This window comes from Oryza sativa, chromosome 1 (genome assembly GCF_034140825.1).
Source record: "Oryza sativa Japonica Group chromosome 1, ASM3414082v1".
In the NCBI taxonomy this organism is placed as follows: domain Eukaryota; kingdom Viridiplantae; phylum Streptophyta; class Magnoliopsida; order Poales; family Poaceae; genus Oryza; species Oryza sativa.
In genome coordinates, this window is record NC_089035.1 from 19,646,750 (window position 1) to 19,662,430 (window position 15,681).

At 41.6% G+C, this 15,681-nt stretch overlaps 3 protein-coding genes across 8 annotated transcripts; all 3 read left to right on the forward strand.

Annotated features, from left to right (window-relative positions):
* Window positions 1–213: 213 nt before the first annotated feature.
* LOC4327793 (uncharacterized) lies at window positions 214–4,285 on the forward strand. The gene is made up of 6 exons (XM_015770970.3): window positions 214–346; window positions 452–531; window positions 1,556–1,700; window positions 2,108–2,965; window positions 3,513–3,573; window positions 3,871–4,285. Exons 1-6 carry the CDS (start codon window positions 260–262, stop codon window positions 3,915–3,917), a joined length of 1,278 nt encoding a protein of 425 aa, XP_015626456.1. The 5' UTR covers window positions 214–259; the 3' UTR covers window positions 3,918–4,285.
* A 2,532-nt stretch (window positions 4,286–6,817) lies between these two features.
* On the forward strand, window positions 6,818–9,233 carry LOC9269422 (DNA-directed RNA polymerases II, IV and V subunit 12). Its single transcript, XM_015770899.3, has 3 exons — window positions 6,818–6,993; window positions 7,420–7,512; window positions 8,991–9,233. Exons 1-3 carry the CDS (start codon window positions 6,951–6,953, stop codon window positions 9,011–9,013), a joined length of 159 nt encoding a protein of 52 aa, XP_015626385.1. The 5' UTR covers window positions 6,818–6,950; the 3' UTR covers window positions 9,014–9,233.
* Window positions 9,234–10,867: 1,634 nt separating this feature from the next.
* Window positions 10,868–15,297, forward strand: LOC4327794 (monothiol glutaredoxin-S4, mitochondrial-like). Of its 6 annotated transcripts, none has more exons than NR_174972.1 (9): window positions 10,868–11,000; window positions 11,118–11,193; window positions 12,092–12,268; window positions 12,402–12,501; window positions 12,589–12,655; window positions 13,164–13,242; window positions 13,346–13,439; window positions 13,546–13,586; window positions 14,489–14,851. NR_174972.1 is itself a non-coding variant. In NM_001401725.1 (8 exons), the coding sequence occupies exons 2-7, from the start codon at window positions 11,125–11,127 to the stop codon at window positions 13,409–13,411; spliced, it is 558 nt and encodes a 185-aa protein (NP_001388654.1). In that variant the 5' UTR covers window positions 10,868–11,000; window positions 11,118–11,124; the 3' UTR covers window positions 13,412–13,421; window positions 13,546–13,682. The 6 variants fall into 6 exon arrangements, 2 of the variants coding, with proteins under 2 accessions (NP_001388654.1, NP_001388655.1); XR_010739092.1 differs by lacking the exon at window positions 14,489–14,851 and adding an exon at window positions 14,870–15,297 and having other exon boundaries at window positions 10,873–11,000; XR_010739093.1 differs by lacking the exon at window positions 14,489–14,851 and adding an exon at window positions 14,870–15,297 and having other exon boundaries at window positions 10,873–11,000; window positions 13,346–13,421.
* Window positions 15,298–15,681: the final 384 nt, after the last annotated feature.

Consider the following 15,681-nt stretch of genomic DNA (forward strand, 5'->3'; position numbering starts at 1 on the left):
TATATGGTATTTGGGTTAAAGAACGAAAATCGAACTCGCTGTCAAGTTAAGAGACCTAAAATGAACTTATTCCAAGTTAAAATAGTGCCAATCATCAACTAAGGCCCAGCCCATACAATCTACTCCAGCTGAAAAGGCCCAATTGGGCCGACAAGTCTTCCCAGCAAATTCCGAACCCTTCCAAAACCCTCCGACTCCTAAAAAAAAAGGTTTAAAAAGAAAAAGCGGGGAAAACTCGTTCCCCTCTCCACCGCCGGAGATGGCGACCCAACCCCGAGCCGGCGACGGCGCGGCGGCGGCGGCGGCGGCGAAGGAGGCCCCCGCCGTGTCCTACTTGCAGGCCTGCGTAAGATCCGCCCCTCCCTCTATCGTCGTAAGCGCGTCGGCGCGGGGGGCGTTGGTGGGCTCTGGATCTCATCCCGCTTCTCTTTCCGTGTGTGTGTTCATCTAGGTCGAGCTCGACGACTGGTGGCTGGAGAGGGTTGAAGGCGAGGAAGGCAAGGTCCGCGTCGTCGGCTCCAACACCACGACGTAATAAGCCGCTCTCTTCCCTTCCCTTCTTGTTCCTGTTACTGTATCCTCCTGTCGATTTTTTTTGTTTAATCATTCATAGCATCTGTGTGTTTTTAGTGTAATGATGCTCGCTATGCTTCAATTTCCAAAAACCAAAAAAAAAAAAATCTGTAAGATGGTGGTGGTTACCTACCTTCATAGAGTTCACTTTTGCTGAGTAGCTATTGTTAACCGCCGTTACTGAAGGTTTAGCATATTTGTGAATTTTAGGTGTTTTACTCCGCTTGTGTGCAAATTGAGCTTTGTCCACTGATATACACATGCCAATGTTACCGGTAGATTCATCATTGAAAGCACCTCAGGGTCATTTACATTTTTAACATTTTGTTTTGTACATATAGAGGTGTGTACCAGAGATAATTAGGATGTCTGAAATGGCGTCTTAGTAGTAACATACGGACTATGTGAAAAACTAGTCAGTGGGATTCGAAGATTAGAGGTGCTTGGTTTAGGAATGGTTTGTGGCTGCTGTGCTGTGCTGTAATTTGATACTATCTCGTTACTTAGGGGAAATGTATTTACTAAATCTAGTATGATTTTTCTATTTTATTACAAACAAAAATGCTTGTCTTTTGTGGCTGCTGTGCTGTGCTGGAATTTGATACTATCTTGTTACTTAGGGGAAATGTATTTACTAAATCTAGTATGATTTTTCTATTTTATTACAAACAAAAATGCTTCTAACCTATAACTCCAAAATAAATATGAAGAGACTAATTATGTGACTCTTTTAAATTTCATTCTAGAAACTGGTGACTTCATTTCTCTAATTTATGTTATAATATTGTCTCTGGATTTCTTTTGCTAAATATCTGCAGGTTCTGGCATAGCATTTATCTTAGCTTGGGTATTATTTCTCATCTTTTGGTTTGCAACTTGTGACAACAGTATTATCTTCTGTAAATACAATATTAAACCATTTGCAGACCTTTTATGGATGAACAAACATTTTTTATTGACAAATTGGTCACTCTTCCAACAGGAGTCGAGCTGGTAGAAGATTCACTTCTGCTTCCATTAAAACACGGCATGCTAGTGGTGACCTTGAGACTGAAGATGGTATCATCATAATGATTGCACGTCCACCGAACATTTCTAAAATGCATCTGAATGGATTTCCTGACGAGGTATTTAGTTTCTGTCTTTATTTATCGGTCCTTGATCAGTGCTGGAGAGGGGTGGGGAGGGAGCAGGGGCTTCACCTCCCCCAACAGCATACAAATTCCATTCAAATGACTGTAGCTTTAGAAAATTATGTAGTAGAAATTACTAATCATTTCGTGGGCACCCCACCTAAAAAAAAAAAAGGTGTTTCTAGTTCTGCCTCTGTCTTCAATGACCAGTGTTTTGTAACATTATCTGCTGTTAAAACAATTGAGTGATTTTGTTCTTGTTTCTGCTGCATAATTTAGACAGTTTTGCTTGACATGCCTTGTATACTCTGCCAATCTAATATCTGGAAGAGATCCTAAACTGATGGCTCAGTGAGTTCAGCATATATGAATATATGATCTATCTCATCAAATTCATGCAGGTGTCCAAACACTTCTCACTTGGCTTTCCGGTTCAATGGGAGAATATTATTAATGCAAACATGGCAGAGATGAACAAGCAGCCGCAATCTCCACTAAAATCTACTGAATATTATATAGAAAAGTTTTTGCGGGGAAACTTAAAATATTCAATGGGACTTTTCTCTTGGGATGGTCTCAACATATATCAGGGGTCTAGAAGTGATGCAGACAGATTTCCTAGCGAGAGGCTTTCTAATTCTTCTAATGGAAGACCTACTGTTGAGGATCCTACTGCAAATACAGATTGTAATGTTAATTTCATGGGCACATTGGCCACTTCTGAGGAGTTTTGCACTGGCAGAATGGACATGCCTGAAGAACCTCGTGCAACCCCTAGTGAAACATGTGGTAATGATCAAGAAAATAACCAGCATTTATGTATGCTCATGAATACATGTGAGAATGGGAATAAAGTTCAGCATGGAACATCAAGTGTAGGACCATCTGTAGTTCCTGCAGAAAAGTATGTGAGGAGTAAGGCAGAGCAGGATGCTTTATTAGTTAATGATAGTACAAGTCATGTATCCTCTGTCTTAGGAGATTGTGCAACACCAAAATGTGGCAAATCCTTAACACACCTGGGTACTAAGGATGCATTAGAAACAAATGAAGGGATGAATCCACAGTTTGGTGTTCCTCAAGGCTCAGAAGGCAGTACAGTCAGGCGATTACGGAATGGCAAAGTGATCGTAATTTCAACTAGTGCTTCAACAAAAAAGGTCTACAAGAGGGCGAGGATGCAAGACAATACATTCTCTGAGAACGTTATACCAAATAAAAATGTCACATGTCCCACAGGCCTTATTTCTCAGGAAAATGTATGTTGAGTTTTGCTCCTTGAAGAAAAAATAGAAATAGCTAATTAAATGCAAATCATTTAAGCTTTAATTCCACTTTTCACCACAATACGTTGTGCAATGTATGTCTACAATGATCATGATGCAATTTGACTGATGAAATGCTGCTGCTTAAATAATATATGTAGATAAGCCACATGTTATTACATATCCTATAGATCCATGTAATATAACTAAATAGTCGTTTTAGTTACTTTAAAAAGGCTATCTGTAGATCATATCAATTGGTGGCTATTTGATTCCTTTCGTTCTGGACAAAATATTGAAGCTTATTTTCTAGGATCTCTTATGTGGACTTCCATGTTACTAAATATTCTAATGAGGATGCATTAGCATAGTAGCCCGTAACATGCCCAGCTTTTAGTAAGCACCTATGGACTTTTAGTTTTGGCCATGAACGTCCAGGGTTCAATGTTCTAAACCAAACACGCCGCTTTGTTGAGGGTCTTTTTTTTTTTTACCTTCTACTGCATCTTTACTAAACCATGTACGTTGTCACCCATTGTAGGTTGGCTCAGTTGCTGTGACTGCTGCTGCTAAGCTGCAAATACATGATACGCCCCGTAAAGGTTAGTTGAATGCTTTGTCTAATTTGTTGCCTGGCATCTTAGTTACAATTACTCCATAAAAGATCGTTATCTGTCTTTGTACTTGGGAGTTCAATGCTCTGATGTAACCATTTCGACAAAAATGAAACCTGGAAACACCTTTTGTCTTCGTCAATTCATCTTCTGGTTCCTGATGTGTCTGTTTTGAGGGGAAAGAAAAGGAATCTGGAAACACATTTTCAGTTTAGGAAAAAAATGTGTGAGACTTTGTTTCTTCTTGAAATGAGAAACTTACATGGAAAAACACACTCTTGACAGGAAGAAGAGGACGTCTGCGAAAGAGCGAAAAGAGGAAGAGATCTTGAGCATTCTGCCTGAATCGTGGGGTACTTTGGCTGCAGTACTGCCCCAATCTTTGAATCAGTATTGGAGAACGCTACCAGACATCAAGTGCAGGATGAATGGTGGATAATGTTCTGTATAACCTAGGAGTTCTTTTGCACACAAACCTTTTATATCTAGACTGCACTGGTACTGGAAATCAGGCTACTGTTGTACTGGATGCCTGAAACGTGTACATAATCAGCAGCTGATGTCTCACTCTGATACTTCTGTAGTATAGGTTGACTAAAATGTAGCAGTTATATATTGTAGAACAGCTTTATGCAATGGGTTGTTGACAGTTGACACCTTAAGCTAAGTTGGAATGCCATCATGAATCATGAGATGTGCACTCTTGTGATGCCACTTGCCAGCAAGGTCGGGTGAACTGAACGTGCTGCTTTTGCTCTGTACTTTCTAGCAAAGGTTGTTTCATTAATCTCCTCATTTTTCATGTGAAATTTTCAAGGGAAATATTAACACGAAGATTTTGTGGGAATCATTTTACTCCATTCAAATTTTGTTGTTTTAGACTAGCAGCTGCATCATTTTGCTTATGTTTATACTTATAAGGTAACTTTTGAATTTTAAATTTTAATTTTGGAGTTGATTTTGTAGTTTTGTTCATTGTAGTTTATTTTACAACATTTGGATTTGAATTGCTAAGGACACATACGTAAAAGTTTTGCTCATTTTTAGGTTGATAATAGGGGATTCGGATATGCATATGCATAAGGGGCGTTGAGTATATTACAGGTTGTTTGGATGTTAAGGGGAGAAACCCTGGTAGTTAGATACCCATGGCGATTATTTATGTGAAAGTAGTCCCGCAAGGGAAAGAGAATTTGAAACAAAGCCATAAAAAATGGAAAAGTCTAAATATCCTAGTAAACTTTGATTTAGGTCGGGGGGTGGGGGTACGCGCGGCGCGACGGTAAGCAGTCGACGAGGATGCTGTAGGTGTAGATGGTGGGAGCAACAGTCTGTGGACAGGCCCTCGCCCTTCTGTCCATCCGCTTCAACAGCTCGACGGCGAGGAGCGTGTTGAGGGTGCCCACGGGGGTCGAGGCCGTGGCTGTCTCGGAGCAGCAATTCGTCGAACAGGTGGCGCGCGTTCGTCGGAGGCAGCGCGTGCTAGGGACACCTCCGCGTTTGACAGCCAGAATAAGTTCATCTAAGGTCCCTTATCAACGAATCCGATTTTTATCCTTCAACAGAAAAAACAGATCCCTCAACTATCAAAACCGGTGCAGATGAGATCCCTCGGCGGTTTAGATGGCGGTTTTGGCTGACGTGGCGCCTACGTGGCTAATTTGACTCGGTCTTCATCTGACGTGGCACTGATGTGGCGCTTATGTGGCAATTCGATCCGGAAAAATAATAAAACCCGTGGGACCCATATGTCAGTTTCACACACAAAAATAATAATAAAAAAAATGGTGGGACCCACATGGGCCCACATGTCATCCTCCCATCCCCCCTCTTCTTCCCGTTATCCTCTCTTCTTCATGATGTGGACTGGGGCGGCGGGCGAAGTGGGGCGGTGGTGGCGCGCGAAGACCACCTCTGCCTGTGATGAGCTCGTAGACCACCTCTGTGTCGCCGCCACCGCAGCGGCTAGCACTCCCACCGCCTCATCCATTCCAACCACAACCCCGCCGCCCCTCCAACTCCAACCCCCTTCTCCACCCACTGCCTGGTGCCGCGCACTCCAAGTCCCACTGCATCGGCCTCCCTACCAATCCCAATCGCAACCCCAAATCCTAGCCTCCCCTATCCTCCCCACCCCCGTGATGGAGGTCGAGATCAAGCTCCGCATCCTCGATGCTGCCGCGGACTGCAGCCTCTCCTCCTTCCTCGCGCCCTGCCTCCGCCACACCAGCGCCGCGCGTCCCCTCTCCGCCGCCACCGCCGCGCTCCGCGTCCATCTCTACGGCCTCAACGACCCACATTGTTCTCGTGCTCAAGTGCAGCATGTGCATCGAGGCCGGTGTCAGCCGCGTCGAGGAGGTCGAGGAGCCTCTCGACCCCACCATCACCCTCGAGGATGAGGAGGCGTTGGTGGCGAGTGCGGGAGACGGTGGTTGACGCACGTGACAAGGTAGGTTGTGAAGCGGTGGGGGCACGGGGCACCGTGAGAGAGCATGTGGATGCGGAGCGCATCGCGGATTTCTCCCGCTCCCCTCGGCCTCCGCCCGCAGCTCCTCTCCTTCCGTTGGCCGAGCGCACGCGCCGCTCCTCTCCTCCCTTTGGCTGACGCTCGCGCGCCGCTTCTTTCCCAGTGGCCGTTGGCGATAGGCCCGGGGGGCGGGAGTGGAGGAGGTCACGCCTCTCCAGGCCGTCGTTATGTCCGCCAGCGAGTAGAGAGGAGAGGGTGAGAGAGATGGAGAGAGGAGGAAGAAGAGGATGGCTGGGAGGATGACATGTGGAGCCCACATGGGTCCCACTTTTTTTTTTATTTTTGTGTGTGAAACTGATATGTGGGTCCCACAGGTTATATTATTTTTCCGGATTGAATTGCCACGTAAGCACCACGCCAGATGAAGACCGTGTCAAATTAGCCACGTATGTGCCATGTCAGCCAAAATTGCTATCTAAATCGCCAAGGGACCTCATCTGCACTGGTTTTGATAGTTGAGAGACCCATTGTATCTGGTTTTCCGGTTGAAGGACGAAAATCGGATATGTTGACAAGTAAGGGACCTCGGATGAACTTATTCCTTTGACAGCCTGTCGCCTGTCTCGCACGCTGCTTGCGGCGTTAGGCCGGCCCATATAACGGGCCTAACGGGCCCAGTTAGGCCGGTCTTGACATGGCTCGGCCCAAAATAAAGGCAATAGAATCGATTTATTCTCCACCACCACCAACCTCGTCTCGCTTGACAAGAGTCGTCGTCGTCGTCGAAACCCTAGCCGCGCGCGCCGCCGCCTCCTCTCCCGCCCGGCGCCTGCAGCCGTCGTCTTGCCTCGCGCCGCCTCCGGCCGACCGCCGCGCTCCACCAGCGCCGCTGCGTCCGATGGATCCGCAACAACCTGAGCCCGTCAGCTATCTCTGTGGAGGTCATTCCTTCTATCCTTCACCTCTCGCATCGCCGGTTAGGGTTTGGCCGATTTGCCGCAGTGGTTTTTTCTTTCTTTTTTTTTGGCCCGGGGAGAAGATTTGTGTTGGAGAATTAGAAACACGGGCGTCGGAGGGAGAACGCAAGTTTCTTGTTCCATGATGTAATTGATGATTGAAGATGGCTGTAGCCCCTCCGTGCACCGGATCAGGGGGAAGGGGGGGGGGGGTGGCTTACGACTCAGCAGTTAAAACGCCGTCGAAGCTTGGAGCTCCATCGCACGATGGGATGGGATGTTTTTTTTCTGTTCCCAGTTTTTATTTTGGGGTGATGGTTTCTCTCTCCATCGGTTGGATTGGATTATGGCTAGTTGAATTCGGTTCAGTTGTCAAATTTTGATATCAAATGTGATTTTCTTTGTCTTCAGATTGCGGAGCTGAGAACACACTGAAGCCAGGAGATGTGATCCAGTGCCGTGAATGTGGCTATCGCATCCTCTACAAGAAGCGTACCCGCCGGAGTATGTTTAACCCGTAACCAATTTCTTGAAAAAGGCTACCTTTTGTTGCTGTCATCGTCTTTTGTTAGAGCGTCATTTTTTGTTTGATTTCTTGAGTTTCCATAGGTTAGCTTACACAATAGTAGGGGCACGGTGGACCGGGTTAGTGCTAAAGTACATTGTATATAGTTAGAACGATCAGGTTGTCGTTCACAACTCAATGGCCACATACCATGTGCCTGTGTTTATCTGCCCAAGCCCCAAGGTGGCATGATCACAAGGAGCCCTTGAACTCAAACAATGAAAATCTTTCAGCCAAAATTAAATGCAAACTTATCTTTACTAAAAAATGTTGTATCTCTCGTACCCTGTTTTTGAGAACTGAATTTTATTCTTGCGGTTATCCTCTAGTACAATGCAAGATTCTATCTGATATATATAAATGTAGCTTGCGATTTGCATGTCATATTTTTTAAGGCAAAATATTTTCTTTCAGTAACACATTAAATGGGGAAATCCTGTTCCTTTTTTTTCGAATTGTAGCTCTATGGGCTAGTTTGTAGTCCACTTTTTTCCTGAAAGAGATTCGGCTTTCTCTGAAGAATGTTTGTATATAAGAATTTTGTATTCCATATCGGATGAGTTCAGTGGACTTGAGTTAGTGACGACACTAAAATTATATGTACAATGATGTTTGATTGGTTATTAAGCTCTGAGTAAAAGGAAACAAGTTGAAGCACACAAGTACATGTAATAATCATCTATGCAATAATTTCTTTTGTACCTTACATTGCTGCGGATCCAGCAAAAATGTATGAACAGTTGGCTGGTTGGATATTGATTCTAGGGATGGGAGCAAGTTGACCTGTGGGTATTCCTTGACCCGCTATAGTTCGACTAAATTATATAAATTTCAATTTTGTAACTTGAAAAGTGAAATTTAGTTTGTTTAGTTGAAGTACAGTGAACCTAAAAGTATCCGTGAGTCGGTCTCCACCCGCTAAATTAGATTCCAGTAGCTGCCTAGCTGTCATCATAAATCTTTTATTGTTACCAAAAACTGATTGCCAACTGCTATCCGTTGTCAATGTATGAAGTGCAGCCATTTATTACAGAACACCGTGCAGTTGTGCTCCTTTTCATTTTGAAATGATTGTACTTATAACACTAAAAATGAAGCATTTTGTGCTTATAACACTGCTCTGTGCTTTGTTTTATAGCTGGTTGTGGTCCTGTTGCATTTAGAAAGTAATGCTTATAATTAGTGAAATGTTCATCACACCAACTGCATTTAATTGTTGCCGTCAATTTGAAAACTGAAAACTGATTATCAGCTTGGCATCTTGTTTGTGTTCTCATATGGTCTGACAAGCAAAGTACGCTATGCTCAAATTGAAAATGCTATAGCTAAACCAAGTTCAACGTCATCCGTCACCACCACAGATTGCTTGTCTTGGATAGTATGAGCAATTTTTTGATCAAGTGTCTTGTGTTTGCAGTTGTTCAATATGAAGCACGCTGAAGATAAGGGAAGGCATCAGTCTTTCTAAAGCAATGTAATGAGTGACCCCTCAAAAGTATGTTAGTGGAACTGTATGGTATTCAGTTGTAGGCCCGTATGGCCATTGGACTTTCGATAGAAGTGGTTAAATCCGAGCTGTGTTTTGAGATTTGAGAAATTTAAGGTGATGCCACGCTTATATTGCCTGAGATCTTGAAATCAAATGCATAGTTTTATTGCAGTTGCCAACGAGCAGCAACGTGCTGCCTCAATTGGTTATTGATCTGCTATTTGTTCAATTATTCTTTGTGTCAAGTGCCCGGCGATCAAATGGAGATGCGGTTTTACGATAATTTCAAATTTTGTAACCATCTGAAATGTGTCGTAAAATGTTGCCGGAAGTAGATAGTCGTATTAAATTTGCGGTTCTTTTAAATTTAGTCTTCTCTTGCCAATTTGCAGTTCTTATTTTGTTGTCATATCTCTCCAGTGAGATTTTAGTTCTCATTGTTCTTATTTTGTTGTCATATCTCTCCAGTGAGATTTTTGTTCTCATTGTTTTACGATTATTTCAAATTTTGTAGCCATCTCAAATGTGTCGCAAAATGTTGCAGGAAGTTGATAGTCGTATTAAATTTGTAGTTCTTTTGAATTTAATACGATTATCAACTCCCTGCAACATGTGTCGCAAAATGTTGCGTCCTCTTGTAAAATGGATGTTGTACAGTTCTTATTTTGTTGTCATATCTCTCCAGTGAGATTTTTTGTTCTCATCGTTTTGTTTCATCCGATGTTTTCTTTTCTTTTTCTTTTTTTTTGAAATTTGTTGCGTAAAGATTGGCTTACTGTTGCAATATGGAGTTGAACCATGATGAAACAATTCATTAGTTAGATGAACGATATGTTTGGAGAAAACAGGTACCCCTACAGTTCCTTCCAAAAAGAACGAATAACAATAGACGAGAAACAAAGGTTGCAGAGCCACGCATGAGGCAAATGGAAAAAAAAAGCATGTCCGTTTGAAAAAAAAGCTAAAAGAGAAGAAAATATTCTTGTTTTCACATGGACGCTTCCTAAACTGCTAAATGACATTTTTTCTAAAAAATCTCTATAGAAAAATTGTTTTAAAATATTATATTATTCTATTTTCAAGTTTAAAACAATAATTCTTAACCAATAATGTGCTAATGATTTACCTTCTTTACTATCTTAACAAGTGAAACTTACATGGTCTTTACAAACGGTCTCATCTGGAAACCACATAAGAAATCCCAGTTACAGCAACCAGATATTACAAAAATAACTAATCACGCTATAAAAAAACTGTAGTGTCTCTCCCTATCTAATCTACATTGCTATGTGCTTTGTGCGCACCACTGCACCAGGTTCAGGTTGTATAAGTAATTTGGCAACACTAAAGAGTGTGTTTGGAAGCAGGGGAAGAGAGAAGACATGCAGGACAAGGTGAACCGGATGATTAATTGAGTATTCATTATTTTAGACTTGATAAATAGATTATTATAATTTTTTAAAACAACCTTTTTATCTATTAATTTTTAAAAAGACTCACCATTTAATCGTTGGAGAAGTATACACACGCAAGACGAAGAATTTTTTTTTTCGGTCAGCACATAATACATATTCTGTACCTGCGAGGCAAACCACGAATAGCTCGGTACTTGCACGCAGTCTCGGCTGGTCTTCCTGCCCAAACCAAATCTGAGTAGTTTTACCAGGCCTTGAAACGGGCTCAATGTGGGCTACAAATGGGCCCCAGTCCCTAGGAATGCACTTGGGCGTCAAGTTGGCTTTGAGAAGGCCCAACGTAAGGCCTAGCCCAGTGGGTAAAACATCATCTGGAGTTTTCTGGAAAAAAAAAAAAAGGAAAACCACATCAAGAACTCTGCTCCAAGGTCGGCGGCGGCGCTCTCCCTAGCTAGCCGCTCCTTCTCCTCTGTCGCCGGCGGCGCCTCCGACCACCGCAGGGCTCCGTCCCGCCGCCTCCCAGGTACTTGCTGCGGCCTTCAGGCCGTAGGCGCGGGTTAGCAGTTGCTGCGACCTTCTGTTTGGTAGATCGCTGGGGGCTCTTGGCGTTTGATGAATGATTTCTTCGCCGTCGCTGCAGGGTAGTCATGGCGAGATTGATGTCGTCCGCCCTCATCAGGGGTCTCGTGAGATCGAGCTGCTCGCCGACCGTAGCTGTAAGGCTCTCTTGCCGTCCCTCTCCTTGATAGTTTTGTTCATTTTATCCGCCTTCGCTTGTCATCGAAGTGAAGTTTTGTTCATTTTATCCGCCTTTGCTTGTCATCAAAGTGATTCTGTTACGAAATATTCGATAGATTTTGTGCCCACCATTTTTTTTTCCTTTATGAGAACCCTCTATCTAGGCCTAGGGTTTGAAATATGGATTACTGTGACCTGACCTTTTGTGCGTCATTAGCTTTATTTAGTAACTGTATTCTGTATATGTGGATGGCTTCTACTCCCTCCGTTTCACAATGTAAGTCATTCTAGCATTTCTCACATTCATATTGATGTTAATGAATCTAGACATGTATGTGTGCCTAGATTCATTAACATCTATATGAATGTGGACAATGCTAGAATGACTTATACTGTGCACGGAGGAAGTATCTAATAAACACGATACTTGCAAAACTACTAACTTCTGTTTAGTTTCCACATAGTACCTGTGCTATTCTTCCCACGGTTTCTCCTTTTAATGTTTAAATTTGGTGCAATGCTTATGATGCTTCTGCATATGTTGCTCTCTTGTGAATTAATGCTTAAATTTGGTGCAGCGCTTATGGCGCTCTTGCCTATGTTGTTAACCTTCTATCCTTGGGTTATGCAAGTATCAGGTTTTCTTACACTTCCAATGTATTAGAGAAGTGACCAATCTTGCACTGCTAAAGTTTTGTAAGCAAATTGTATAGCTTTACCTGTTATGCAATTATCTGATACGGGGTCATAATTTTTCCCATACAAGCGTTTATTGTTAGCCATGTTCTATCAGTCTTATATTATGCTCAGGTAATATATCCCTGTTGATCTCATGTTTCTGCGGCATACTTGTTTTCCATGATAACCGGGAGATAGGCTGTGGCCCAACCAACTATCCATCAGTTTAGGAACTACTCATCAGGACTTGGTGGCGATTCTACTGCAACTGGGGACTCAAGTTCAACACGAGTTGCTGCTGATCCTGATACACATCAAGATTTCCAGCCTACAACCAAAAGTTCCAACATGTCTTTTGATGACATTGTTTCTCAGGTATTAACATTTCTAAATGAGCTTTTTGGACATTTAAATTGAAGAACTTATTTTGTGGCAAAGCTAGGCATGTCTTAAAGTTTCATGATGTATTTCTGCCATTTGTTAATGCTGCCTCATAATTGTTGGGCAGGATATCAAGGAGAACCCAGTCCTGATCTACATGAAGGGTTATCCTGATGCTCCTAGGTGTGGGTTCAGTGCGTTGGCAGTTAGAGTCCTCAAGCAATATGGTAAATTATCACTGAGTTCTGATTTGTTTGAAATATGGTTGATAATACACTCCAAAGATTCTTAAACTATATCATAATCTATTGCAGATGTCCCTATCAGTGCTAGGGATATTTTGGGAGACCTCAAGCTCAAAGAGAGTGTCAAAGCCCACACGTAAGTGGCTCCTGGTCATTCCTTCATAATCTTGTGTTATGTAGATAGAGTACTTGTTTTTCAACAGGGGAACAAACTAGACTGGTAGGTTAAATTATTCATGGCATGAATATTGTATGATATTATATCATAAAGGTTTAAGGCAATTGTTTTGACCTTTTAACTTTAGGTTATGAAAGCATCTTGAAGAAATGGTTACAATTAAAAAGAATCTTAAGCTAATGACAGCCCAAGCAAGATGAGTTTAGATTGGCATAGTTTGTCCTTTGATGCTTTACATCATTCTCTTCGACAACATATTATTAGAGGCACCAGCCTGTGTTCTATATACAATATAATGGAGCTCCACTTGTCATGTTTACTGTTAGAAGGTTTCGTTTTTTATTGACTTTAAGTATTGTGTATCATACAACACATGGGTTGTCATGTGCCCTTCAGCTGGTTCTCAGAAACAGGCAACTGTTTATTCTTCGATAAATTCACTACTTATTCTACTTTGCTTGTGCAGCAACTGGCCTACATTTCCACAAATATTTATCAAAGGAGAGTTTGTTGGGGGATCTGATATCATATTAGATATGCATCAGGCAAGTGAGCTTATTGTCCCCGGTTTTCATAACCATGTGTATCCATCTACTTTCTTAATTCTTAACTCAGTAATTGATTCCTTATTTGTGTAATTTTCTTCAGAAGGGTCAGCTTAAGGATGTGCTTGGTGATATTGCACAAAAGCGTGAACAAAACGAATCATCATGAAGAAGATATAGTACGCCATTTTTGTCACGTGAGCTTTAAACATTAGTCTGGGAGTGGGATTTCTCCTTTCTGAATTTTCGTTTCTGTTTCATGGGTAGTATTTTTTTAGTGATCACGCATTGTTTTTTGTGCAGAACCAAGTATGGATTTGCGTTCTCCTGTTTGATCTTTTCATGTAAGGATGGTGGAACCCTCTGTTCTAGTAGTATCCAAGTGCAACCTCTCTTTCATTATTTTAAATAAATGCCATTCTGCTACGCCGTTTAGTAAATGCCACTGTTTCTTTTTGGGCTAAGCTGTGATTATACAAGTGATTAGGGTCTTGTATACAGCACTGTTCTGTTCTACCACTTGATCTGACCTGTGTTACTAACCGACCAGCTTACAGCACAAGTGCGTAAAGGTTTTGTTGTGTTCTCTGAAGTTTGAACTGATTCCTGTGCGGCAGCGTAAACTGCATCTATTGTAGGTCGTCCTGATACTCGGTACTAATACTATCCTATAGTAGCATGCCTAGCCAGCTAGCCTTGTGAATGCTATTGTCAAAACTCAGAACCTTCTCCTAGCATAGGGCAAGATACAAGTATAAACCCCAGGCTACCTTAAGCTGAATGTTAGAACATTGCCAATTGATATGCTTATTCCATTACAACTTTACAAGCACATAAATGTAACAGAAACTTAGTAAGCTGAGTGAAGGTCACAACAGTTTGTGCACCTTTTCCATGACAAAGCAAAAGAGGCATGGATTAAACCTTTGTGCAGCCTCCTGTGAGCTTTCAAAATTTTTTCTTCAAGGACCTGGGATGACCAACAAGTATATCGTTCACATAGCAGAAATTTCAGTGATGCCTAAACACATCAATATACTAGAACAAACCTGGCACAAGAAAGCCAGCCACTAAGGCCAACAGAAACAGCAAGTTTATCGTTTTCCTGAATGCTAAACGGTGTGTTTTGTGGAAAAAAAATTACATAGAAGTTTCTTTAAAAAATCAAATAAATCATGTTTTCAAGCTTATAATAGTTCATATTTAATTAATCGTGTACTAATTACTGTTCGCATTTCATGTGCAGCTGAAAACCACACTTAAAGTTTGACTGCAATGGTTAATGTGACAGGACAAAACGTTATCGAGATAAAAGCGATATGTCATTTTCAGTTTTTCACAGAAAAGAAATGCAATATGGCTTGTTGCATTACAGCGGATTCTGTGTCTATTGGATTATCAATCTATGAAGCCAAATTAGTTTGTTTCTGGGCAATAATGTGTGAGCTCCACAGTACATCACTTATGAAACAAAGCTTTACATAACAAATTAGTGTTTGTTTTTTTTTAGCTTTGATCTCCCCAGTGGCTGGGATAGTTATTTTATTCCGTCGTGTAGCTTCTTTTAAATGCGATATGCCATATTCACAAAGGAATCATATGCCATCTCATGTGTCTTGTGTCGCAGTTGCTTGATAAAATGGGTTAAAAATTAAAGATCGTGTTATGCCGCAACAAGCAAACAAATGGAGAAAAACTCGGGAACCTACTGTCAGCAGGCTCACTTGATAACAAGCTTGCAACATGTGCAGCTGAGGCATCCAGCCCCTCAGCGTTCATCAGGATTCAGGAGCATCTTCTGAAAGATCAGTAACATCAAACCCTACAAATACAGATGTCAAAGTTATGGATGAAATAATAGTGCATGCATACCAGACGAGAGATTTGATTTTTTTTTAAAAAAATATTTTTTGACACACTGTAAATTAGAGTTCGATTATTTGACATCCTGACATACCATCATAGACTGAGATGGTCTCACGTATCATTGTCATAAGTTTTAATACAATCAAAGTGACAATAAATAAAGTGCCAAATTATCAAATTTTACCATAATATATAGAGCAATCCCCATAGTATTGCGAGAAGTATGACCAATAGTAAAGGAGGGAATTGGTCATAATATGGAACTTTAACATGCGGTTGATGCAAAATACGCCATGAGAGGGGAATGGGTTTACTGGATTTAATGGTATATGCACAAACGAAATAAATGTTTAATAATCACAAGAAGAGCAACTTGGAGTAGGGACTGTAGGATACACATATTTAGGCTGTGTGTTCGACATCCATTGTTCCTCACTCACCTCTCTTGTTTTTCATGCGCACGCTTCACAAGCTATTAAACGGTGCATTTTTTTGTAAAAAAAATTATAGAAAAGTTGCTTTATCAAAATCATATTAATCTTTTTTAAAAAATAGTTAATATTTAATTAATAA

Bases quoted from the DNA above. Each gene is read 5' to 3' on its own strand.
- LOC4327793 (XM_015770970.3), top strand. From the start codon at position 260: ATGGCGACCCAACCCCGAGCCGGCGACGGCGCGGCGGCGGCGGCGGCG. The intron at 347-451 runs GTAAGATCCGCC...GTGTTCATCTAG, and splicing joins TGTCCTACTTGCAGGCCTGC to GTCGAGCTCGACGACTGGTG. The intron at 532-1,555 runs GTAATAAGCCGC...CTCTTCCAACAG, and splicing joins GTCGGCTCCAACACCACGAC to GAGTCGAGCTGGTAGAAGAT.
- LOC9269422 (XM_015770899.3), top strand. From the start codon at position 6,951: ATGGATCCGCAACAACCTGAGCCCGTCAGCTATCTCTGTGGAG. The intron at 6,994-7,419 runs GTCATTCCTTCT...CTTTGTCTTCAG, and splicing joins CGTCAGCTATCTCTGTGGAG to ATTGCGGAGCTGAGAACACA. The intron at 7,513-8,990 runs GTATGTTTAACC...TTGTGTTTGCAG, and splicing joins CAAGAAGCGTACCCGCCGGA to TTGTTCAATATGAAGCACGC.
- LOC4327794 (NM_001401725.1), top strand. From the start codon at position 11,125: ATGGCGAGATTGATGTCGTCCGCCCTCATCAGGGGTCTCGTGAGATCG. The intron at 12,656-13,163 runs GTAAGTGGCTCC...TTGCTTGTGCAG, and splicing joins GAGAGTGTCAAAGCCCACAC to CAACTGGCCTACATTTCCAC. The intron at 13,243-13,345 runs GCAAGTGAGCTT...AATTTTCTTCAG, and splicing joins TCATATTAGATATGCATCAG to AAGGGTCAGCTTAAGGATGT.